Source organism: Crassostrea angulata, chromosome 1 (assembly GCF_025612915.1).
Source record: "Crassostrea angulata isolate pt1a10 chromosome 1, ASM2561291v2, whole genome shotgun sequence".
In the NCBI taxonomy this organism is placed as follows: Eukaryota; Metazoa; Mollusca; class Bivalvia; order Ostreida; family Ostreidae; genus Magallana; species Magallana angulata.
The window spans coordinates 54806933-54832409 of record NC_069111.1 but is presented as its reverse complement, the minus strand read 5'-3'; the positions used below and the strand labels follow the sequence as shown (position 1 = coordinate 54832409).

Sequence of the window (25477 nt, the reverse complement as noted above, 5' to 3'; positions counted from 1 at the left end):
ATATTTACATTTAATTTATCTTACAATATAAATTGCATAAAAGCACATTTACATAATAATCACCATCCATATTCATGAATTTGATTTTAAACATTAATTTGGTCCTGAACAATTTCATTATTTTTTTAAATAAGAAAGATTATTGCAAAAATGTTGAATATGTAGCGCCTTTGTTTAACTTACTGCCTATATAGGAAGAACATGTACACGCTAAAAGTTTGAAGAGAAAATATCGTATGTTAATATTTAATTATCGCTTTTGCTGACATAAATGGAGAAGATGTGTCTAGTGAAAACACTGCTTAACATTTTTCATTTATGTTGTGGCTTGAATAATCGAAGAAATAGACAAACTGTATGATGATAAATCGGCAATTTTATGTGCTTCAAAAACTGTAAAGATTATTTCACAAAACCTATTAAATGTAGACCTAATTCATGCATTTTCAACCTTTTTCAGTTTGAGTTATATCGCATCAATATTGAAATATTATTTTTGTCAGATTTTTTTATGTATTTAACCTCTGATTTGAAAAACTAGAAAGTGACCCGTCATAAGAACTACTGCCAAGGTTGCTACTTCAAAGATTGAAATATTTTGTGATAAAGATCTGTTTCCTCTCATAATATTCTTTCTGTTGATAACAAACAATCAATTATAAACATGTGTTTTACATAATTTGCAACTAAATGAATTATAAAAAGAGACACTGAGTACCCCATATAACTGTTCATGTAGTTTTCCCCTTCATCATATATAACTATCCATTGAATCAGCTTCCAATTGGCTTGGGACCAGCAGTTTTTTCTGATTCATTTTGTTTTATATTTAAGGTAAATGGACAAAAATTTGAAAGTCAGATCAACTAATCATTATTTTTTTAATCAGTGTGTGGAAATTGAAGACTTTTTAAATATATCATTATCTTTATTTAATCAAACGAAAAAAATGGTGATAGTTATTAGACCTAAAACACAACAAAATGTCTTTATTCTTCTTGTTTATCGTTAAGGTGCTGATAAAACACAGGTAAAAAACCAGGTAAAATCTTTGACCGAAAGCAGACTATAATTGCTATCACAACACAATTCACACCTATTGTTCTATACCCAATTATCAAATGTGTGCAAAACGGGAACACACCAAACTAAAACAACAATCTAATTTTTTTTTTTGAATTATCCAATTTGTTGAATTGAATTTTTTTGATGTATTCATGCATTTTATGTATGAAATGTTTTGCAATTGTGTTAGCTTAATGACAAATAAAATCAGTCTTTGTATTTTGGTGTATTTTGGAGGTATTAGTCCAACCCGTTGACCCAATTACAACCGTTATGCAGAGGACCTTGAAAATAACTGTTAGCATATTGTTTTATGATTATTTCAGCATTAATTTGGCAGTGTTATAAACTAATTACAAGCTACAAACTAATTATGATAAAAACACTAAAAGAAATAAACATCGGTTGTAATTTTCAACGCACAGTATGTGGTTGCATCGCCCGTATTTATATTGGCCCCTATAGATAAGACAGCCGCAAGTTGTTTATCACAACAGGGGTTAAATGGGGCTGTGAAAACGCCTTTTGAAATTGATAATTATCATTTTTTTGCCTATGGGTTTTATTAACTCAGAATACAGGGTGACTTCAAAATCTCTTTCGAAGGAAATTCTGGCGATGTTACCGATCAAAAAGCGAGCATGTCACTCCCTAGGTTGGTCCTAATTTATTTATTGGTACAAGGTACAAACAGTTCTTGATTTATCTTCTTTTTATTAATCAACTGATAGGAATTAAAATGTTCCCACACTAATTGGAGGCCGTCATTGCGGTATTGGGGCCGTTGACGCCAAGCGGGGAAAATTCCAGAAAAATTTGAAAAATGGCAAAAAAAAAGTTTAGGGTCGGGGGTAAAAAATAGGGACGGTCGGGTGACCGGAACCACAGGTATTTTTTTATTTGGCCTGATATAAAAACAAAAATAATGATGCATATAATTATCAGATCTGGGATGGTCTTTTATATGTGTGGTTTTAGTTTCACGTTTTACTTTCTGTTTTGCATGTGGTGTCGTACTTGCACTGTTACAGGGAAATCAAGTAAAGATAAGGAAAATGTTCGTCTGACGGGATTTGACGTCATTCGGGAGCGTCACAACTCAAATTCTGACGCCCCGTTCTCTAATTCAGTCACGGGGCCATCTGAAGGTGTGTTACTGTACTCTACACTGCCTCCAAGATTTATTTCTCTGACGCTGATGACAGCAGTCTGAGATTAAATAATATTCCCTGTAATTTGTGATCTTCTAAAATCTTGTATTGACCATTTTCTCATTAAAAATCATTGTCTAAAGAAAGAGAAAAATCCAAACATTGATGCATTCAGGAAGTTTGAATGTTTGCATGATGTACAAAGAGAGGATTGATTTGATGTGTTACTGTGTGACTGTTACTTAACATTTTGTGATACACTGGCATGCTCAGGGAGATTGTGTTTACATCATTCCCTTACTGCTGGGCCTGCTCTATGGTTGTCTTAATTATCTGTTTCACCTATTCCCAGGTGTTGCCAATGGAGATGGAATATCATCTAAGTTAAATGGGAACAGCATAGGGTCCAAGATAGACACTCCAAACGTCAAGAAACGGCATCGGCGTGCCAAGAGTGGCGGACTCAAAAACGTGGGGGATGGAGATGGTAGGCACCTACCACTGTTACTATCATTGTTTTCATTTGTTTCAATCTCTCTGTTGAGTGTAGACCTGTAATCAATTTTTATTTGTAGACTCTGACGGCTATGAGTTCATGATCGTCTCCCTAGAAAACAAACAATGGCATTTTGAGGCTGGAGACTCCCAGGTTAGTACAGGAAGAACAAGAGCCTCCTGGGTAATGTATTTAAAAAGGAATGCATAGTCAGACACCCATTATAGTGATTAAACTGTTTAAGCTTGATAAGATTTCCAGTTGTGGTAACCTATAGGGTGTTGTTTTTTAAGTGAATTTATCCTGTTCTTTTGTATATGCACAGGAGAGGGATGAGTGGATCAACGCAATAGAACAACAGATTCTGAACTCTCTCCAGGGCAACGAGATCAACAAGTCCAACAAACGCAGCACGCCCTCTGACCCCGCTGGGATGCAGGCCATACGCACAATTAGGGGAAACAACTCCTGCGCCGACTGTGGAGCACCTAGTATGTAACAAGCACTATTGCGGCATTAAGATGTGTTCAGTCTGTTTCTGATGTAGAGAACTAAAGATCATTATATAGAACAGAGTTTTCTGATTCAGATTCCTTCATTTATTAAATCCATTATCCCATTAATGATGATAATTTTAAAATTTTAAAGATATAAATGTTAGCATATACATTTGAACATTAAGAACTGATATTGTTTCAATCATGAGACTTGATGGATTATAAGTGGTTTGATACCTTATAGTGTAATACATGTAATGAAGAATTAATATCATTTTATGAGAGTTTATTTAGTGAAAGTGCTTTATTTTTCTCGGTAGCTTATAGTTCTCTGTCCTTTCTAGATCCAGACTGGGCCAGTATTAATTTAGGTACAATAGTTTGTATAGAGTGCTCAGGGATACATAGAAACCTAGGAACTCATCTCTCTCGAGTACGATCGCTCGACCTGGACGAGTGGCCGTAAGTATTACCTTACCCCCACCTTGTTGTATATATTCCCCCCTACTCTGACCTTCCTCTTGTTACTTTAGTTCTAAGATGGTTATGTGATATTTACTTATATATTAAATGATATCATCTTTCATTGATTTTATTTTTTTACGCTGTATGCTGGGGTTTTTTTTTCAGGCCTGACTTGGTCAGAGTGATGATGTCTATAGGAAATGGCATAGCAAATAGTGTTTGGGAAAATAGCTTAAAGAACCGAACAAAACCTGGTCCTACTTCCCCGAGGTAAGAACCAGATACAGACCTCTTACTGACCGCACGGAATGGCTTTGTCGTGGATCGGTTATATGTGTTGAATTCCCATTAGCAGGCAGTCAGATTCAGAAAGAAATGTCTTCAGTCTAGTACTCTTATTATCTTCTGAAACATGTTAACAAATGCTCATTGCTCCCTTTTTTTTGTAGAGATGAAAAGGAGAAGTGGATAAGGGCTAAATATGAAGCAAAAGAGTTTCTACCGCCTCCACCGTACTTAGATATAGCTCTTAACCAGGTAAACCCACTGTACCCATAGATTGTTTATATGACCCACAAGGCCGTGTTTATATGACCCACAAGGCCGTGTTTATATGACCCACAAGGCTGTGTTTATATGACCCACAAGGCCGTGTTTATATGACCCACAAGGCTGTGTTTATATGACCCACAAGGCCGTGTTTATATGACCCACAAGGCCGTGTTTATATGACCCACAAGGCTGTGTTTATATGACCCATATAAATGTAACCCTTACCCTTAGATATACTGTAAACATCCTATGATATTTGGGATGTACATTATTTAGCCCCAAAAAGTTATTTAAGTAATTTGAATTTTAATTAGAGCCTTAAACGAATTTTATCTCTTTCTACATAATTTTGATAAAATAGCTTTTTTCCCATTTCGTCCTTGCACTTTTGATATTGGAAATAGGATTACAGGCAACTTGAATTTCATGTGAATTTTTTTTTTTTTGTTACTAGAATTTTGTCTAATTTTGTTCAATCTTTCACCTTTAATTCATATGAAATGAAACTTTTGAATTGAAATTGATGTGAGACAAATGTATGTTTTAATTTTTGACCTATTGTAAACATTATTTTATTTTGTTTTCCAGCAATTAATAGATGCATTAGTGAGAGAGGACATTAGGAATATCATATTAGTGCTAGGTCACAGTCGGGCGGAGGACATCAACTGTCCGTACAGCAAGGATGACGGAAGGACCGCCCTCCACATCGCGGCGGCCCTCGGGAACGTGGTCTATGTCCAGCTCCTACTCTGGGTGAGCTCCGCGCCTTATTATCGTAGTGCCCCGATATTGAAAATCGGAGGTCTAAAGTATTTTCGGTCCTTATGTTCTTTGATATGCCTGTAATTTTTTTGAACAAGAGAAAAAGGTATTTGGTTTCTTATCTATCAAAAAAAGTAGACAGGCCCTTCAATTGGGCTTTACCATTACCGGGTACATTTTAATCGATGTTTGGGTTAATTACTGGTACTTCATAATTTTATCAAAGTCTTCCAATGAGAATTTTTCATTTCTCTAACTCCGAATTTCCATTGTACCCATGGACTGAGTCCTAGCTTATTTCATTCTGTTAACTCTAGGGATGTTTATTATAGTCATAGGTCAATCAAAATCAGTTGAATATCTTAAGGTTTCTCCACCCTCGATGTTTTTATGGTTTAATCTGTGTAATTTTTGTTTAAATTTGATGATTAATATGCAAACAATCAAATTGAAGTTTAATATTGGTATGTTGCAAATATTTTGTTCATGCTGTAGGAGCTAACACAAGTACACTATCAGGACAGTTATAGCAACGACTGCTCTCTTATCAAACATCACATTTATTTTAACTAATTTTGATATAATAAAGCAATTTTTAAAAGAAATTAATCGCAATTCTTTATTTTAAGTATTTTAACATTTTAAGGCCATTTAAAAATTGCCAGTATGAAAGCTATCACATTTACAGTGCATTTTGATACGATTTTTCAACCATGAATAAGTACAGTTTAGCAACATAAAACATCTGTAAATTTTGAAATAATGGTTCAAACTCACTGAAAATTGGTACATTTGTAATTCATTATATATCCTATCGAAATCTGCAAAGAAATGTTTACCTTGTCTGGTAAAAAATTATTAATTGTGGTCTCTGTCAAGTTTGCCTATATACGGTTTTATCAGTTTTTCATTGAATTCAGCGATTTCAACTCAAACTACTCTCTATGAATTGTTAAACATTGGCGTCATTTCACTTTACATAGCTTAAAATGTGTTAAACACAAGTATAAATCAAGAAATATTGGCAAAACTATGCACCACATAACACTATTATTATAACCGATAACGGTAAAATATTCCGGAATGCTCACAATGACGTCACACGACAATCGAAAGACCTTAACATCATGCCTTTTGATTTTACAGTACAATGCCAATGTAAAAGTTGTGGACCATGAGGGACGCAATGCATTGTGGTACGCTAGAAGTTCCGGCTCCACCGAGTGTGTGGAACTTCTAATGAACAATGGCTGCCCGGAACATCCCACACTACCACGAAGACGGGGAAGCAGTGCTCAAGCAGGCAAGAACGACGTCTTCGAAAAACTGCCCGCCAGTGTGATTTGAGCATTGCCATGGTGACTGTGTGCATGGAGATAATACTGCCGCTAACCTTAGTCGTACCTGTCTGAAGTGACTGATAACAAGTGTGAAATCCAGCTCTGTTATGACACAAAGTGGCTCAAATCCAGCTCGTTCTTTTATTTTTGGATTACTGCAAACAAAGATGATAATCTACTGGCTCTAGATTTTCTCACCTTTCTTTAAAAATTGAATCTCAGAAAACCAGGAGCAAAATGAAATGTCGGAATAATTCTGTGGAGGTTGTCGGAAGTCAGTTGTGATATGTAATGGAAGTCTAGTATCATATATTGTCCTTCATACATGACGTACAATGTATATCAAGCTATTAACTTTAATACATATATTTTATTTATAGAAATATATATGAGACGTTGTGGATATTTATGGAGCGATTGTGAGTTCTTTTTGTGTAGGTTTTACATCAGTGTATGTGTCGCCAGGCTTTCTTCAGTTCCAGGAAAGATGGAAAGCAATACCAGTCATAACCATACTCAATATCCTCTGTTTATTGGGATCAGTATTTATTTACTCGACAATTGCCGATTTTTTATTGTACCAAAACGTTGATGATGTACACCAGTATTTGATGACATGTCTGCACCCTATTTCAAAATAGTCTCTGCCTATTCTCAGTATATGTGCCTTTATTAAAGAAAACATTTACTTCTCTGATGAGGTTGTACACTTACCGGTAGTTGCTTTCAATTTTTATTTTCTGCTTTTCTGAAATTTAAGGAATACTGACTGTAGAATTTTTGTTAGGTTGTGACATGAAAAGTGATTTATCAATATTATATACCAGATGTATGTGTATAGCAAAGGAAAAAGGAAAGAGCATGTTGTAACCATGGATAAGAGAGTTCAGCTCCGACCAAGCTTCCCATCCCTCCAGCCCAGTGTGGGCTGTCACAGTCACTGGCTGCCTCTGTGTTTACGTGCAATATAAACAGACATGTGTCGGCATTATTCATCGCTGGGGGGCTGTTTTGCCCCTGCAGCATGTTCACTCTCTCCATCCTACATCTGTTTTTGCCCAGGGACACCAGTTCGGATGGAACCATGCGGTGTTTGTCTGGGGACCACATCGACATCTGTTTATGCCTGGGAGACACTGGTCAGGATTGAACCATGCAGTGTTTGTCTGGGGACCACATCGACATCTGTTTATGCCTGGGAGACACTGGTCAGGATTGAACCATGCAGTGTTTGTCTGGGGACCACTGGTCTTCTCTCACAGTGCTTGTACAACTCAAACACTCTTAGTATTGAATAAAAAATTGTACCACTTCTTATATTGACATTGTAACAATTTGGTTAAAAAAAAAAGGTCTCAGCAAAAAGCAATTTGTGTATCTTCAAGAAATTGTGTTGTTTCATCGTCCAGTGACAAAATTTCAATTGTTTCAAGTCTCGCGATGTCTTGCCGCCGTGTGGCGCCGAATACTCGACAGTTCAATTCATGCTTACTAATCACGCCTAGTCCCGCCATTCATTGGAGAGCAGGGGAGTGAGTCCGACCGTGTGTGTGTGTCTGTCTGTGTGTGCAACTCATTGTTAGGTTCCTTGTGTATGTATTAGTGAACAGAAGTCACAGAATTAAAGAATCAGAATCTTGGATCTGTTGTATTTATTTTTGTCTGAATATTGCATTCCAAATTATTACACAGACTGGGATGCTTGTCATGTATACTTCATGATAAAAAATATGGTCAGGCAGGTGTAATATATTGATTGAAATTTACGAACTAGAAGAAAAAATAGGGTTCAGTTTATGATATGTTTATATTTTTACGTTCATTTCATATGAAATGTTGATTTTCATGCTCCATCCGTTATAGTCCGAAATATACGACGATTTCTGGCCTTTTTAACGATTATGATTTTTTATTTGCCTTTTTTTCTGGCAGGTTAAATATCAAAATTGTTTAATAAAAGCCAAGAAAACGTCAGATAATTTGAAATACCTCAGAAACTTTTTTATTCCATGGAATCAAAGAGTAAATAACCAGAAAATGAAGAGACAAGTGAAGTAGAACGGGATTATCAGTAAGCCCTGTCATCAAGACTTGGAGTCGTTTTAACAAGAGCTTGGACTTTGGGCAGTACCTGTCAAACACCAATTTAATGAAGGGGGGTTAATTGTAGTCATTGACTGCTGGTCAATCTAATTAAAATTAGATTTTAGATCCGCTCGCTTGTGTAGCGATTAGATTGACTCCTGGTCAACTGTTCAGTTATTGACTAATAGATATGAATATATTGAACGCAATGATTTCAGCTGAAACAGCGTCAATTTTATCCAACAGAGCATATCGGGGGCGGGCTTTCCAATTTCGACAGTCTATGAATATATATATTAAAATGAGCTTCTCTTAGCAAATTAATACGATAGAGCTATCAATCAAACTGACTGGTTTATTGGCCTGCAACGTTGGCATAAAATGTGAGAAAAAAAATTTAATTATTTCTATGAGAAAATCGTATTTTCTAAAATGGCCTATGTTTTGTGAAGTTAAACAGGCTTTCTCAAATTAGACATTAAGAAAATAGTGGTATGCTTTCCCCTATATACTTGGGGCATTTAATAACACATTAGACAAAAGTTTTCAATGTATTTCATTGTCATGGTAGCATAATAAATGGAATATGATGTTTATAATATTACTATTCCTTGTCGGGGTCTTGCGTAAGTCGTGGTCGATTAGATTCTCAAATAAAAGTAGAACAATCAATCAGCTGTGTTTACACAGTTTATTTGTAACAAATTTAGACATGTAAATATATAACAAATAATATATAACAAATTCATATTGCTGCAGTAAGTATATACACATTAATGTTAGGATGAGGCAGTCTAATGAGGCCATTACAGGTCGAGCTTGTGGATGTTAACTGATAATAAGGTAGTACCCTATCCTAACTAAGCCAGCTTTAAGTTATAATGAATATCTAATATTATTACTTCCATGGGTTAAAATGTGATAAAATATTTATTTCTTCTTTTTCTTTTTCCCCGATTTCTTCCCAGATTTGGCGCTCTTGGATTTGGAGGATTTGGCGCTCTTTGTTGAGCGTCCCCTGCTAGGGGGCGCTGATTTACTCCGCTTTTTGTCATCTTCCTCAGTCTTTGGTCTGGGAACGTATTCCACTCTTAGACCTTGACAACGAACCTAAAAATATCGATGCACCAGCACTTATTATTTTTTCGCGATATTTTTCAAATTTGAATTGTCAAAGCGAGATAACTCCGTTTACTGACCTGGTTACACACACGGCATTTGTTGGGTTCTTTCATTTCCCCTGTAAATTCCCCTTTCAGACATTCTTTACAGTAACGTGTGCCGCACCATTTACACATGTAGGTCTGTTACGGGAAGAGAAAATAATATTAACATAAAATTAATCTTAATATTTCCAATAAAATAAATCTACCGATATCCAACGGCAAACCGGGCTTTCGTTCTTTATCAGTTTCGTGGAAGTTTTTGAACCTTCCGTTCAGTCTTTGAACCGAAGGACAGATTTCAGTTCGGACATACCAACGTAAGGTACATTGTGTGATTTTTGGTGTCTGTACTTTGTGGGGAATGAATGATTGGTACAAAAAATCAGTATGGGTATTAATTTTTCTGTTGGTATAATTAGTCATTATGAAAATTTCTTGTCTGTTCACAGTGGGTACCACATTCATAGGTACAAATGAAATGTCCGTCGTTGTGTCTGTACTATGGGGAATTTAAATGAAACTATCAAGTTAATTAGATTCATAGGCGTCAGAACTGTGGGTGCTAAGGGAGGCTTAGCCACCCCCCCCCCCCCCCCATGTTTTTGCAAAATAGACATCATTTAGGTATCCAACATTGGGGTGTAGGTTTAGCCCCCCCCCCCCCCCACTCCTCTTTCAACAGGCACGTTGCAGTGAAGTCGAGGAAGTGTAATTGGTAGTGTATGAAAGAAAAATTTTGTACTGAAAGAAGTTCCGACCCCCCCTCCCCCAATAGGATTTTCGTTGTTGTACAATAGACATAGTTTCATCTTTTTTTCTTTAGCTTGACAAGTTTCTTTCAGGTTTGAATATTTTTTTCCCTTCGACAGTCACCCCTCCCCACACCCCTTACATTTAATTTGCTTTTGACGCTAATGTGATTTCGTAACTTTCCTTTAAAATGTAGCAAATATCAATAGCATGTGCGTCGGAAGCAAATTGAATGAATGTGGGGGGAGGGGGTTAAACTAACACAAACAAGCTACTTCCTGGTAATTACATGCAAGTCTAACTTTGCAAAAAAGGGGGTTGCCAAGTCCCCTTAGTACTGACAATGGAAAGAATGGATGTTCATTTTGCAACTTCAGTAACCTTGTGATCTACAGTTTTCATTCAAAATCAGTATTTTGTTTATTTACTCAGATTTTGGGTAACCATTCTGGCTCCAAACCACAGTGGGTGAGAATCACATGATTCAAGTATAACAGTACTATGCTTGCAGACTTTGATAGTTCTAGTTCTAAGTGTTACTCCATCAAGTTATTTTCTTTGATTTCAATATGTAGAAAAAACTGATCCAACACCAGTGCAATACACTTCACTATGAATTCTCCCTTTTTATATTCTTCTTTTAAATTGGTATATTTCGACTTTGTGCAAAACAGTGATTTTTTTCGTATTATTTATCCTACTATATGTCCATGAAGAAGTTAACAGCAATGGAAATTGACTCCATGTTAAGTCTCCTATTTATTGTCCCTCTATCCTTTAGATGAAAAGAATATGTCAGCCACATATTTGACACACAACAATACATAATTTTCACATAATTTAATAGTTAAATGTATATCTCTACAAATAATGCATGCAAGCATACATGTAACACAATGAGCTTAACACTTTCTCATGCCTTTGATGAAAGCACATTGAACATTAATCATTATTACAGAAAAACTGTTCTTTGGTTAAAAAATAAAATATTTAAAGGGTTACATTATCAAGGTCTACAAAGACCACAGGTTTTTTTTTAGTAAATACTCTTTTCAACCATTATTCACATCTTTAATATTTAAACCAATTATTGAATAAAATATTTGTGTACTCTCGTTCTAATCTATAAACAAAATTTTCTTCCCAAAACATCAATAAATGTAGCATAAATTGAACATGTTTCAAGTGGTGACAGCAGATAATGTAACATCTTTTTAAGAAAGCACATGAAAAGGAAAGTCATGAACACATGAAAAAAAGTGTACATGTGGCAATACTGCACTGCTTTCTATCAACTATTCCACAGCCTAATTCTTAAAAAAAATTCTATTTTTAAAGCCCTTATGTAAGGGTATTTCCTTGAATTACCTTAAACCAAGTTTTCGTTGTATTATTCTAAATATAGACAATTGAAAAAATTCAATTATCTGACAAAAGAAAGTGCAAGACAAAAAGTTAAGATGAAATATTTTAAAACTTGTGATAAACATCACTTTCACATTTAATAATACCATCTTTCAGAAATGATGCTTTTGTACATGTACAAAACCTACACAGCAAAAATATGTAATGAACAGGATGTGCAATAATCATCACCAGTGCTACATAACTTCAGGAATCAGTGAGCAAAAGTAAAAAATCAAGTAGTCAACTGGTCAACAAAAAGTGAAAAAAAAATATTCACTATATTTTCATCCATGTTGAATTGAAAGGAAAAGTGGACTTTCTCTATTTCTAATATTAGCGAAAGTTAGTTTGTACTTGTAGGTGATCATACTAAAAGGTGGGTCAAAACAATTGATCATTAATTTAACAAAACATATCAAACTAACTATGTTTCGCATTTTACATGTACTTGAAATAATGGGGACTTTATTATCGATTTTTTAATGCTAATATTGAATTGTAACTTCCAGTTATTTTTGTCAATTAAAGTCTAGATAGACTTCTTTCGTTTTTACAAAAAATCTAATACAACCCTTGAAAAATGAATATACAATGACCTTAACTTTTGGTAACAAAAAAAACAAATAAGTTTTAAGTATCTTAGTATATTAGTATATAATAGCTCTTAAAACTCTATTCACTTGCAATATGAGGCATTTTTCGGAATGATTCAATTATGTCATTACAAATCATTATTATTTTTTCTAGCTTTAACCAGCATACAACTGACTTTCTTCTTAATGTTGTCCCTTGGTCTTGTATGCAGTAGACCCCCATATTTCTTGCTTTGGGCCATCACTTTCTCAACGTCTTTTTGCCTAGGACACTTGTCCCGGGCAAGAAAACCTGCAAACCTCTTCTTTATTTCTTCTTCTTCTGCTACTGTCCATTTCTTCCTCGTAAAACTGGCCTTTTTCTTCTTGCTTGTCTCTGTAAGAAATACTTCAATCATTACCATTTCACAGAACAGTGTATAAGAAAAAGATATTGATGGAAAACAATTTGCATACAGTGATTACCAGCAAGAAAATCGTGAGACCAATGGGATTAACAGTTATCTGATAAAGCACATGTGAAATAAATTTGTAAATGTTAAAGTAATACTACCCCCCACCCCACCCCACAAGATTGAAAACATATAAAAAAAAAAAAGTCCCCCTTTCAAAGATTGTTGAAATCTCACATTATTTATGCTGCTTTTTAAGATGAATTATATGATGGTTGGCTAAATTCATTCAACTAATAAATTTTTTTTTTTTCAAATTCTTCCAAATTTGTACCAGTCTTGAAAAACAACTACTGTATTAATAAAAAAAAATAATTTTTTGGCCAAATATTTCTCACCATGGATTCATATTACTTACTGACTAGAATTTCTTCCTCTTCATCTTCTAACAGGTTTGGGATGAACACTTCATCTCTGTCCAAGAATCTGTCATCATTCTCATCAACATCATTGTTTCGTCTGGTTCTTCAATTAATTCTATGATTAAAAAGAATGATTTTATTGCATTTATTAAATAAAAATGTTTGGTCATATCATTTTGAACATTATCCTATTATATTTACATTTTCCAGTGTCTTCGCCTGTGATAACACTACATATCGATTTTGTACTATATAACCCATAATACAAATGACGCCAAATCGAGGCGCCAGCGGTGTTTGCTAATCTATCATTTAAATGTATAATGGTACGATGGCTTAAAATTATATAAATATAAGTAATAAGGAATCATTCTTTGAATATTATGAGATGATAATTTCGGTCCGGGTGTGATCAAATCTAACATAAAGCCCTTCGGGCTTTATTGGATTTGATCACGCCCCGACCAAATTATCACCTCATAATACTCAAAGAATGATTCCTTATTTAATAAGAGTTAGCAATAATGAAATAAGAAATATGTTTTATGTATAGTTGGTATTCATTTGACTACATGTATGGGATAATTTTTTATAGTTTTATGAATAATATAAAACATTTGCTAAGCACTTACCTTCCAAGCTAATTTCTTCCAATCTTTTATTTTTGAAATATCCAACCTGCTTCCTGTCCATGAGCATTAATAATTTTGCAATGTCTGATCTCTCTATGATATCTGATGTACATCTATAGTGAATGTTGTGCACATCTAGAGTATGGCCCATGTGATCGATGATCCACTTTTGCTGCTGTGGTGTCACATCCAAGGCCTAAAGAAAAAGATACTTAAAATCTGTATTTAAACCTTTACAAGAGAGAAACTGATTATAATTGCAGAGCGGTATACAATTCTGAGACTTAAGTTTAACTCTTTACAACTTGAATTGTTATGCAACATACATTTAATGTCACGTAATAGAATATGACGTTACTGTTTCCCCACAAGCACTTTATAGCCTGGTACAAGTTTCTCTAAGTTTAGTGTAAATAATATTATGACGTAACATTTCAATAAGAAAATAAATTTTCTTCTTTTATTAGATTTTATTAGGTATAAAATAAAAGGACTTTGGCAATAAAGTGAAGATTAAATGAACTTTTTAAAGTGCGTGAAAATGTGTGATTGCAGGAAACAGTATATGCGTGATTTCGCATTAGAAATAGGAAATGGCATATGCATTAAAATGCGGGACTGCAGGGAAGGGGTTTACAGTCTTTAGCACAAAACATGGTTTAAGTAGGGCGTTTAAACAAAAGTTAAATTTCACTGTATGTTTAAAAGGATAAAAACTAAACTTACCTGGCATAAAGTTGCCATGAGACGTCTCATGTTTGTTCCTCTTATGCGTTCCGGAAATTGAAGATCAGCATTCTGTGTCACAAATTGTACAGAATCATATCCCCTAAAAACACCTGCCCCTACAAACAATATTTATTTTTCATCAATTTCAATGATGGCATAATCAGGAATGAATGTTTCAGTATTTTGTTTCCATTTTTTTTTCTTTGACAATTATAACAGAATCAAAAGCATTAACTGTCATCTGCAGTAGAGATTGAAAGCAAATTTAAGGCATCTTTCCCCAAAACTCTTTTCCCCATCTTTGCCACAATTTTTTTCATAATGCAAAGTTATATTTTGAATACTAAAATTTAACTCCTTTAGTTTCTAGTTGAAATGAGGTTATGATAATTACAGACCTGTTTACCTGTATTGCTGTCTCTCAGTATTTTTTATTAGATTTGTCAGCAAGATTTGGCATTTGCAAGAAAGATTACAATTTACATCGATTTTTTATATATCACTAAAGAACAACTACATTTCTCATCTTTTTAAACCACTGCATTTTGGCCACCTGACATCACTTAAGTGTTTGAAAACTATCTCTTGTTTTAGCGATCAGAAAGTGTCAAACAGAGACGGATCATAATGAAAACTAGCTGTTAAAATCAAAACAGATTTCTTTATTTTCACTTCAGCAAACCATGAGATGTATTTTGGACTTAAAATCAGTACAAAATACACTGAAAATCATAAGAATAAACAGGTCTGTAATTGTGTAGTATACAAATTATATAAAGAGAATACCAGATCAATTGAAAATATATAGATAAAGCCAGATCAACTGTAATTTGTTAAAACTCACTGTTTGTTGCAAAGATATGGACACTTGAGCTTGGTATTCCTGCAGCTGCTCTTACACGTTGATTACATAGATGTGCCAGAATCCCCCGTACATGCTTAGGAATGATCACTGGTACACATTTTCCACACTGTTAGAAAATAAAAAGATCAAAATTAAATGCACAAGATTGCATGATACATATTTTAAGTGCATTTACTTCCAAAAGAATGATGTCTTAATGTACATGTATGTGTCTACAGCTACAACAGTACAATTAACAGCAAAAATTAAAAACACATACACAAAATAATTGTTTTATACACAATATACTTTTAAATGCTAAAAAAAATTCAGTTACAGCTTACATATGCATGTAAAAGTTGCTAACCTTTCCCCTTATTTCAATCACATCTTGTTCTTCTACAAGTTTTCTTTCAAATTCTGACAGTGATTTCACTATTTCTTCTCCAACACCAGGATCTATTCCAGTCTTCTTGTTGTGGTAATCAACCAACCTGTAAAATCAATGATTATGTCAACACAATTTAATAATATTACAAAAAATATTAATATCATATCCCTCCAGAAAAGCAAGGGAACCAGTTACACATCCTTTCCAGCAATCTGACCTCTAGAAAAGTAACAAGGACTTCTATTCCCATGTGAAGCTTAAAAATACTGATATGAAGATAATGTCTATCAAAACATAATATTTTCACCTAAATTCAAGGAGTATATCCATATTGTATTATAATTGTACATTTATAAATTTGATTAATAGCCTTAAAAATACCTCATTGCTTGAATTTCCCCTGGACGCCGTCGGTTATAGGTAATAAGTACTGCCTCAGTCAGTGTCGACCCCTTTTTGAAATTCTTGGTAGGCTCCTCTTCGAATGAAGCTGAAGGGCTCTGTGAACTCAAGGTATGGGATGGTGCCCTCTCTTGTCCTGGCTTATCACTTGTAATAGGCTTCTCTTCACATGAAGCTGAAGGGCTCTGTGAACTCAAGGTATGGGGTGGTGCCCTCTCTTGTTCTGGCTTATCACTAGTGGTAGGCTCCTCTTCGAATGAAGCTGGAGGGTTCTGTGAACTAAAGGTGTGGGTAGGTGTTCTCTCTTGTTCCGGCTTATCACGTGTGGTAGGCACCTCTTCACATGAAGCTGGAGGGTTCTGTAAACTCAAGGTGTAGGGTGGTGCCCTCTCTTGTTCTGGCTTATCACTTGTGGTAGGCTTCTCTTCACATGAAGCTGAAGGGCTCTGTAAAGTCAAGGTATTGGGTGGTACCCTCTCTTGTTCCGGCTTATAACTTGTGGTAGGCTTCTCTTCACATGAAGCTGGAGGGTTCTGCAAACTCAAGGTGTGGGGTGGTAACCTCTCTTGTTCCGGCTGAACATTTGTGGTATGCACCTCTTCACATGAAGCTGGACCGCTCAGTAAACTCAAGGTGTGAGGTGGTACCCTCTCTTCTTCCGGCTTATCACTAGTGGTAGGCTTCTCTTCACATGAAGCTGAAGGGCTCTGTGAACTCAAGGTGTGGGGTGGTGTCCTCTCTTGTTCCGGCTTATCACTTGTGGTAGGTACCTCTTCACAAGCTGAAGGGCTCTGTGAACTCAAGGTATGGGATGGTGCCGGTTTGTTTTTACTCAAAGATTTAGCATATTCTACATCTTCCATGTATTTATTTTTCAGATCAGCCTGCCTCTTTATTTTTTCTGAAATTAGTAATGATGCATTCAATTTCTTGCATTACAATATGCGAGTACTTGTATTTTTAACTAGTAAAATTAAGTTTGTTCATTTGCAAAGTTTAGTAAAAATACTTTAAGAAAATACAAGGGTTGCAGAATCCTGAGCTTTCATTAATGTTAAACATTTTTCTGCAGTTTTAGAACCAGTAAATCATAAATTATCTGTTATTAACAACTCTTATTGCTTTGTTTCACGCTAGTAATTTCATTCATCTATCATTCTTTGGGAGTATTGGACAGTTGTTTCGCTGCATCTTATAGGAACATGGTAGGACAAATTTGTACGAATTATCAATTTAATGAAACACATTGCCAAGACATGATTCATGTTTGAAAACACATAAATTTAAGTTGCCCGATTCCTAAAAAATAAATAAAATTGTTTGGTTATATAGTCTTGAACATTTATAATACACCACATGATGTAATAATTTAATTCTGTCACATTTTAGAAGTTTAACTGTCCAACCCTGCCCTTCTTCTCATAGCATGCATTAGTAGAAAACAAAAACAGTCTGGTTAATGTTAACAATTCAACATTTTTTATATGGATGTGGAATTTTTTTCTTCTGGGATAGTAGTACTTATAAAAGAAAAACAAATAAATATTCATCAGTGATTATTTCATAAGTAGGAATAACTTATGTTTGACTGATGAACAAGTATCTTAGAAAAATATCCATTTCTTGGACTTAAGATTAAATGAAAAAACATTCTGAACAAAAGGAACTAATTTAAACCAAACTTATTTACTTAAACTTGAAGCAATCAAGTCTGTGTCTGTGTCACATTGAAAATTACGGAGATTGTGGCTGTTACATGTAATCCTACAGATGTGAAAAACAATTACATATATTGTGTGCTAAGTATACACATTTGCAAAAACTTTTTTTGTACATGAAGGAGTATAACTATTTAACAAAGATATGAAGTTTGTTAAAGTCTTACTGATGCAGTGAATTTTCAACACAAAGTAAATTTTTGTACACCTTAACATAATTATAGATCAGATTTACTGGTACTTAAAATCATATACTAGTATCTTGCTTACAATAAATTCCTTTTTATAAATCACAGACCTTCATATAAAACATTTTAAATGAAAAAAATCTATATCCTTTTAAATCAAATTATTCCTTACCTTTCCTCCTCTTTCCAAAAGGAAATTTGGTACACATCGTTTTTCAAAACACTCTCCACAGCACCTGGCCACCATATTCCCTTCCAGTAACAGTATACAATTTGGCCTGTTAAATAAATAAAGATACTTCAGCCATCGTGATCATCCAAGAGAAAAGGTCACCACATCATTAATAAGTATCTTTGAATTTTTCTGCCTAATAAAGAACATGGTTGTTTTCTCATTATTAAATCTAATACTTTGTGGTGCTTTTGCTGAATAACAGGTAGAAGAGAACTCGCGTAGAAACATAATATTCAAAACAATTTTTAGGATATGCATGTTAAAAGTTGGAAGTAAAACTTGATTTTTGTATTTTAAAATTTAGTCTTGCTAAAATCCCTTCAGTTAAATTTGTTTTGTCTTTCTGTCACTCGAAAAATGACTAACTGATAGCTTACAGCACTAGAATATGGGGACATATCAATATTTTATAATATTCAACACTTACCTTTTACATAAGTAACTTCTTCAGTCTTTCTACTTTCTAAAATAAATTTTAAAAAATGCATTTATTATACACTATCTAAAATGTTGCATCAAACCATGGGAAAATTTGTTTGCAAGGTATTTCTACTCAAATAAGTATTTGCATCATCCTAAATACTCCATAGGGGGTGGCCAAATTAATATTTAATTTTTTTCATACACGAATATAATAAAAAACACACTTTGCTATTAATTTTTAATTAACCAAGTTTACCCATGTTAACTAAGACTGTTTACCTTTCTTCCTCTTCCTTGTTTGAGCTGGCATCTTCAGATTCTTGAAAAGAACAAAGAAATTACATTTAAATCATTTTTCTTAATAATAACACTAAAATGGTTACAGATGTTTCTTATTTAATACATTAAAATGATTAATTTTATCCATGGGCATTATTGTCAAAGCCATTGTGGGCTTATTCTGTCTGACACAGTGGGTTTTTTTGTCTATCAGTATGGGGATTATAGTCAAAGCCATTGTGGGCTTATTCTGTCTGACACAGTGGGGTTTTTTGTCTATCAGTATGGGGATTATAGTCAAAGCCATTGTGGGCTTATTCTGTCTGACACAGTGGGGTTTTTTGTCTATCAGTATGGGGATTATTGTCAAAGCCATTGTGGGCTTATTCTGTCTGCCACAGTGGGGGTTTTTGGTCTGTCAGCTTATGTGGGCTTATGTTGTTTAGTTTTCCTATGTACTGTTGACTATGACTGTCAAATTGGAATTAAATCTTTTATTGGGAGGTCAAACTATCCGTCCTTATGGATCTTTTTTATTTTGTTTTACATTCCTTTTATTTAATCTAAGTTTTCCTTTTTGTTTTGTCTGTCACTTTAGGAATTGAATGTCCTTTATTGTGGGGCCAAACTGTCTGTTTTTCTGGGTCTACCCTTTTTTGGCCTTATATTTCTTATATTAGATCTATTATGTTGTCTGTCACTTTGGGAATTGAATGTCTTTTATTATGGGGCCAAACTGTCTGTCTTTCTGTGTCTACCCTTTTTGGCCTTATATTTCTTATATTAGATCTATTATGTTGTCAGTCACTTTTGGGAATTGAATGTCTTTTATTATGGGGCCAAACTGTCTGTCTTTCTGTGTCTACCCTTTTTGGCCTTCTATTCCTTTTATTAGATCTTTTATGTTGTCTGTCACTTTGGGAATTGAATGTCTTTTACTATGGGGCCAAACTGTCTGTCTTTCTGGGTCTACCCTTTTTGGCCTTATATTTCTTATATTAGATCTATTATGTTGTCAGTCACTTTGGGAATTTAATGTCTTTTATTATGGGGCCAAACTGTCTGTCTTTCTGCGTCTACTCTTTTTGGCCTTATATTCTTTTATTAGATCAATTATGTTGTCTGTCACTTTGGGAATTGAATGTCTTTTATTGTGGGGCCAAACTGTCTGCCTTTCTGGGTCTATTCATTTTGGGTTAAAATCTGTTTTCATTATCAGATTATGACTGTTTTTGTTGGGATTTTTTATCGACTAGCCTTCTGAGCATATAAATACACAAGTTATCAAAGTTTTTCTAGTAAAACATATGTTAAACAATTACAATCAACATAAAAATAAATTATTTGATTACTTTTCAATTAACACGCACAAAATAAAGTCTTAATTATCTTAAATTATATACAAGATATGTACCTCTTCATTACTGAATAATATCATTCCACCTTCTGAAAAAACTTGTCCACTTTCGAAAGAAGATAAAAAGGAAAATGATACCAATACCTAAGATCATCATAATTATGATACTTGTCACTAATATCATCAACAGCAAAACCTCCATTTCTCTCCCTATAAAAATCTGTGTCATTCAGAGTCTGCCAAGTGTTTCATGTCAGTCTGTCATTACGAGGATAAAATGACTAACAGAGTGGGCCTGGGCAGTCAATCTAGGATTACTGTTGAATGCCTCAATTGAAATACTGAATTTAAATTAATTTCCAAAAGAAATACCAAACAAAAAATAAAATTCTTACCTTAACATCTACTAATTTCCTTTTTTTTTTTTTTTTTTTTTTACTGCTGAATATACTTATGAACAGAAAAACCACTGAGGTTGCAAAAAAACAAAACTGCACTAAATTCCATTTGTAAAAAAAATACTAAACAACTATAACCATATATTTCAGTTTCTAAAACATCTATATCCATGTCAGAGCAAAATGCACATGCTTGAGAGAAATCAAGATCAGAATGAAATAGAATAACTGCACATGGCAAATCACAGTCCTCCATCTTGAATGTTTTTCACATGTGATTGATTACTTCCTGTTTATGGGATTAAAATAGAATTTCAATAAATCAAATAACTTTATTCATACATGAGGCCAACCTTATTACAAATCAGAGATTTATTGGATTATAGGATTATTGTAGGTAAATAAAGCTCTACTTACTTTATGCCACTTATTGACAGAAACAAAAATTTTGAAAATAGACAAAAAAGTTTGAACATCCTAAAAATTTGAAACTTTAAAAAAAAAACCAAAAACAATCAAATAATGGCTGTAAAAAAGTTTGAGTCGGGCGCATTTTTAGTGGGTTGATAGGCAACTGCAAACAAACCATTTTTTTTTTATTTTAGGCCTGAATATTCTTCAAAACTAGATGTGTTGTTACACCAAGATTGCTCCTGCAAACAGCTAAAATTTCAAATGCTACATGTACAGGGGATGAAATGAGAACATGTGAGAAATCATTTAATAGAAGAAATAAAACTTGAAGCAAGTGACTAAAACACGGTGGCCATAAATCGAGGTTTTTACAAAACTCGTATCCTGTAGCTCTCTCTCAGAATTTCATCAGTCACAGAGCTAGAGTTTAGCAGTAATAAGAAAAGGAATCCTGTAATATTCATGTATATGCTTTTATCTAAGATTTCATATTAGTTGTATGCCTATATGGTTATCTTACAAAAAATGTTTTGTTGCCCTTTCCAAATCGACTACCGGTAACCAAAAAAGGCCCTATTTAATTTTTTATTACATTCCAGGACATATTTTTTTCTTTTTAATTCTTTTATCCCGTCATCAAATAAGTCAAATTTTTTTGGAAAAAAGATTTTCTCACCTACCTACCACCCAGTAATTTCACCCCGAGTCAGGAAAGGACAAGAAAACATCATTTTAAGATGGACCAATCTTAAAATTCTTACCCCTTTGGCAGTACAAAATTGACACGTAAACTCCAAAACAAAACAGTAAAAGGATGTCAATAACCAGGGAAGTGTAAAATAGGACAGGGAACTTGAAGAAAACACAAGCGACACGCAATACTAAATTCAATAAAAAGTAAACAAAAATAGACAGAAACTCAAACTTTTCCATATTTCCCCTGAAAAAAAAATTTAAAATATTTGGCAAAAAATTTTTTTTTGATTAAAACTATTAATTCTTATTATAAAATCAATTAAACAATTCATACCTATTTTTAATTCACTGACAAAGAACTTATTTGCTGTATTTATGACCCTACTGTAAAATCACATATTCTCGCGGGTTAAATTCTCGAGGTTTAGGGATGATAAAATATTGCTTTCTGTACATCTGTATCTATACGTTGTAGATTCCAATTATGACTTTTTTAAAACAACAGTTTGTTTATATTAGGACTTGATTTCGTGGTTGGCGAATGTTAAGTAGTAATGCATACAATTTTTTTTATTTTGTGGAAGTCACAACTAGGTATATAGAATTACCAAAATGCCCGCGATTTACCGAAATGCCCGATGAAAACACCGAAATGCCATTAAAAAATTCTCAATTTTCAATCATTAAAGATGTATTTCAGGACACCTAATATACAACTTTGTAACTCATTACATTCCAAAATATGAGAAATATTAGATAGTGCCCATGGTTAAAGAGGACAAATGAAATCCTAGGACAATAATTCTTCCATTTCTTTAATGTTATTATACATTTTTTTTTCCTTTAAAATTTTGTTAAATTTATCTTTTATTAATCATTTTCTTGTAAAAACAATAAACCAAAACAATAGGTTTGATTATATATTTTTTGTTGAACAATTCACCGTATATATTGTTCTTCACTCAAATGTGTTTACATGTGAAAAACGTAATTATTTCATATATAGTCATATTCATTGCCGGAAACATAAGGAATAACAAATGAACATTTAAAGGGCATTTCGGTGTTTTCAATGGGCATTTCGGTATATTGGGGGGCAGTTCGGTAATTGTAGTTACCCGTCACAAATTTGTATGTCTCTCCTGGGTCCATGCTTCTAACACAACGAAAATGACCCCTCACGATAATAAGTAATACTAATGCATATTAGAAAATAGTAGTAAATGTATGTTAGCTTATTATTTCAAGCTTTCGTGGCATCGAAAAGCACAACCAACTTGACGCGTCAATTAATCCGAGATTCCTCTGATCCAACCATGAACGTCCTACGAAACTTTCCCGTTTCTATTTTTAAACTGTATATGTAATAACAAATGTCTAAGTTTAGTAAGAATTAGGTGGTTATCAATGTATATAAACTCAAAGATGAAATACAGGTGTTTTTTTTATCTTTTCTACCAGCACACTCACCTTCTACGTTTCACGGTTTCCACCATGCCATGTTACATCAAAATGAGCATGCGCAAAAAATTACGTCACACGACGGAAGTGGCAAAGTAATCCGATTGACAATACCTAACGTCTAGAGGCTCTCCGAAAAAAATCCGAAGAGATCCGAAATCAACTATTTCACGGTCAAGGGGGAAGGAACTCTTGTACTACAGACATTTTTCAATAAAGACAAAGTTGACTATGGACATCGGACAATTCACTCTGGGGATGTCTTTGTCACTGAAGAACAATCATCCCCACAATTCATTTAAAGACACTCCGCCTTGTGGGGATATCCCCACAATTCTAATTTTCCCCACAATGTATGTTTGAACTTGTATTCATCCCCACAATGTAGCTCTCGTAAACCCGTGTTATCGATTGTATGGACAAGTTATTAGCGATTTAAATACATGGGTTAGAAGCAAATATTGACCTTAATGAAAAATGGAATTTAATAAGTATACATGAAGGTTTTACACGAGAAAATCAGCTGCAAGCACCTCAGAATATGTCATGATAAAATAATTATCTGAAAGATAAAATAGCAATTATACTATAATGAAATAAACTGACCGTATTGGGTAAAGCACATCCCCAGCGACACATTGTGCTGTGTTATGTAAGTCCCAGACACCAGTACCCTGCTGTGTAACTCCCAGTTTAAATGTCAAACAAGAAACGGAACTTCAACAAATCTGGTCAAAATCACGTCATAATCGGATTTAGTCAAAATAAAAAAAAAAGACAACATAAATATTATGATCGGACTTAACAACCCCAAGATGGCGTTGAAGTGAATCAGTGGTATCTAGGGATAAGATATTGATCAGGGCTGAGACTCGGGCTATCACTTCGCTATGTCCGGGTATTTACCTGTCGTAGAACCTCCACACATCACCTGCACAGGTGTTGGATATGTACAGGCGCGTATCTCCTCAGCTGACTTACAACGCCAATTTTAAACCCCGCTCTCATTCCCTCATTCTTCTTTCTATATTACATACAACTCTTCCTCGGCTTGTTTGAATTAAATCAATTGATCTATGACTATTTTTGACGCTCCGTGTGAGCTTTCTGTCGACTTTTTATTTCATTGAAATTGTTAACATAAAATTTCTTTTAGAATCACGGCTATCCTTTTAAAAAGTACTGTAATTAAATTCTATAACAAAAGGGGTTTGAAATACGAATTCCAATGTATTTATGATATAAAAGAGGTTTAATATTGCTGCGCAAACATTTAAAAACTTTCTGTCGTTCGGGTATACAACTTCAAGCGTGGGTTAGAATAACAGGAAGTACAAGTGTACCTCTGTAGAGAGTTCGTAGTTCCAGAACATTAACATTCAAGAATCAAACAGTCGATACTGTCCCCGGCGTTGTGGAACCACTAAACAGTCGATCCTGTCCCCGGCATTGTGGAACCACTAAACAGTCGATTCTGTCCCCGGCATTGTGGAACCACTAAACAGTCGATCCTGTCCCCGGCATTGTGGAACCACAAAACAGTCGATCCTGTCCCCGGCATTGTGGAACCACTAAACAGTCGATCCTGTCCCCGGCATTGTGGAACCACTAAACAGTCGATCCTGTCCCCGGCATTGTGGAACCACAAAACAGTCGATTCTGTCCCCGACATTGTGGAACCACTAAACAGTCGATTCTGTCCCCGGCATTGTGGAACCACTAAACAGTCGATTCTGTCCCCGGCATTGTGGAACCACTAAACAGTCGATCCTGTCCCCGGCATTGTGGAACCACTAAACAGTCGATCCTGTCCCCGGCATTGTGGGACCACTAAACAGTCGATTCTGTCCCCGACATTGTGGGACCACTAAACAGTCGATCCTGTCCCCGGCATTGTGGAACCACTAAACAGTCGATCCTGTCCCCGGCATTGTGGAGCCACTAAACAGTCGATTCTGTCCCCGACATTGTGGAACCACAAAACAGTTGATCCTGTCCCCGGCATTGTGGAACACTAAACAGTCGATCCTGTCCCCGGCATTGTGGAACCACTAAACAGTCGATCCTGTCCCCGGCATTGTGGAACCACTAAACAGTCGATTCTGTCCCCGGCATTGTGGGACCACTAAACAGTCGATTCTGTCCCCGACATTGTGGGACCACT

The 25477-nt window shown here is 34.6% G+C and overlaps 2 protein-coding genes and 1 pseudogene across 35 annotated transcripts in view; 1 reads left to right on the top strand and 2 right to left on the bottom strand.

Annotated features, from left to right (window-relative positions):
- The window catches only part of LOC128163246 (arf-GAP with GTPase, ANK repeat and PH domain-containing protein 1-like), a 43732-nt gene extending 35761 nt beyond the window's left edge, over positions 1–7971 (top strand). For 31 of the 33 annotated variants that reach the window (XM_052827013.1, XM_052827007.1, XM_052826979.1 and 28 more), the window contains 9 exons: positions 2097–2213; positions 2569–2703; positions 2792–2865; positions 3038–3203; positions 3554–3671; positions 3840–3944; positions 4124–4211; positions 4815–4982; positions 6138–7971. In XM_052827013.1, coding sequence (XP_052682973.1) covers positions 2097–2213; positions 2569–2703; positions 2792–2865; positions 3038–3203; positions 3554–3671; positions 3840–3944; positions 4124–4211; positions 4815–4982; positions 6138–6338 — 1172 coding nt within the window. In that variant the 3' untranslated portion in view covers positions 6339–7971. The remainder of the gene's footprint in view (positions 1–2096; positions 2214–2568; positions 2704–2791; positions 2866–3037; positions 3204–3553; positions 3672–3839; positions 3945–4123; positions 4212–4814; positions 4983–6137) is intronic. The other 2 variants (XM_052826882.1, XM_052826852.1) reach the window with 1 other exon arrangement.
- A 1122-nt stretch (positions 7972–9093) lies between these two features.
- Positions 9094–24383, bottom strand: LOC128180017 (uncharacterized). Of its 2 annotated transcripts, XM_052847803.1 has the most exons (4): positions 24220–24383; positions 23920–24041; positions 9616–9720; positions 9094–9526 (listed from the first exon to the last, which is right to left on the bottom strand). In XM_052847803.1, exons 2-4 carry the CDS (start codon positions 23950–23952, stop codon positions 9347–9349), a joined length of 318 nt encoding a protein of 105 aa, XP_052703763.1. In that variant the 5' UTR covers positions 23953–24041; positions 24220–24383; the 3' UTR covers positions 9094–9346. The 2 variants fall into 2 exon arrangements, with proteins under 2 accessions (XP_052703763.1, XP_052703753.1); XM_052847793.1 differs by lacking the exon at positions 24220–24383 and having other exon boundaries at positions 23920–24213.
- LOC128180014 (uncharacterized) lies at positions 11158–23709 on the bottom strand (annotated as a pseudogene).
- Positions 24384–25477: the final 1094 nt, after the last annotated feature.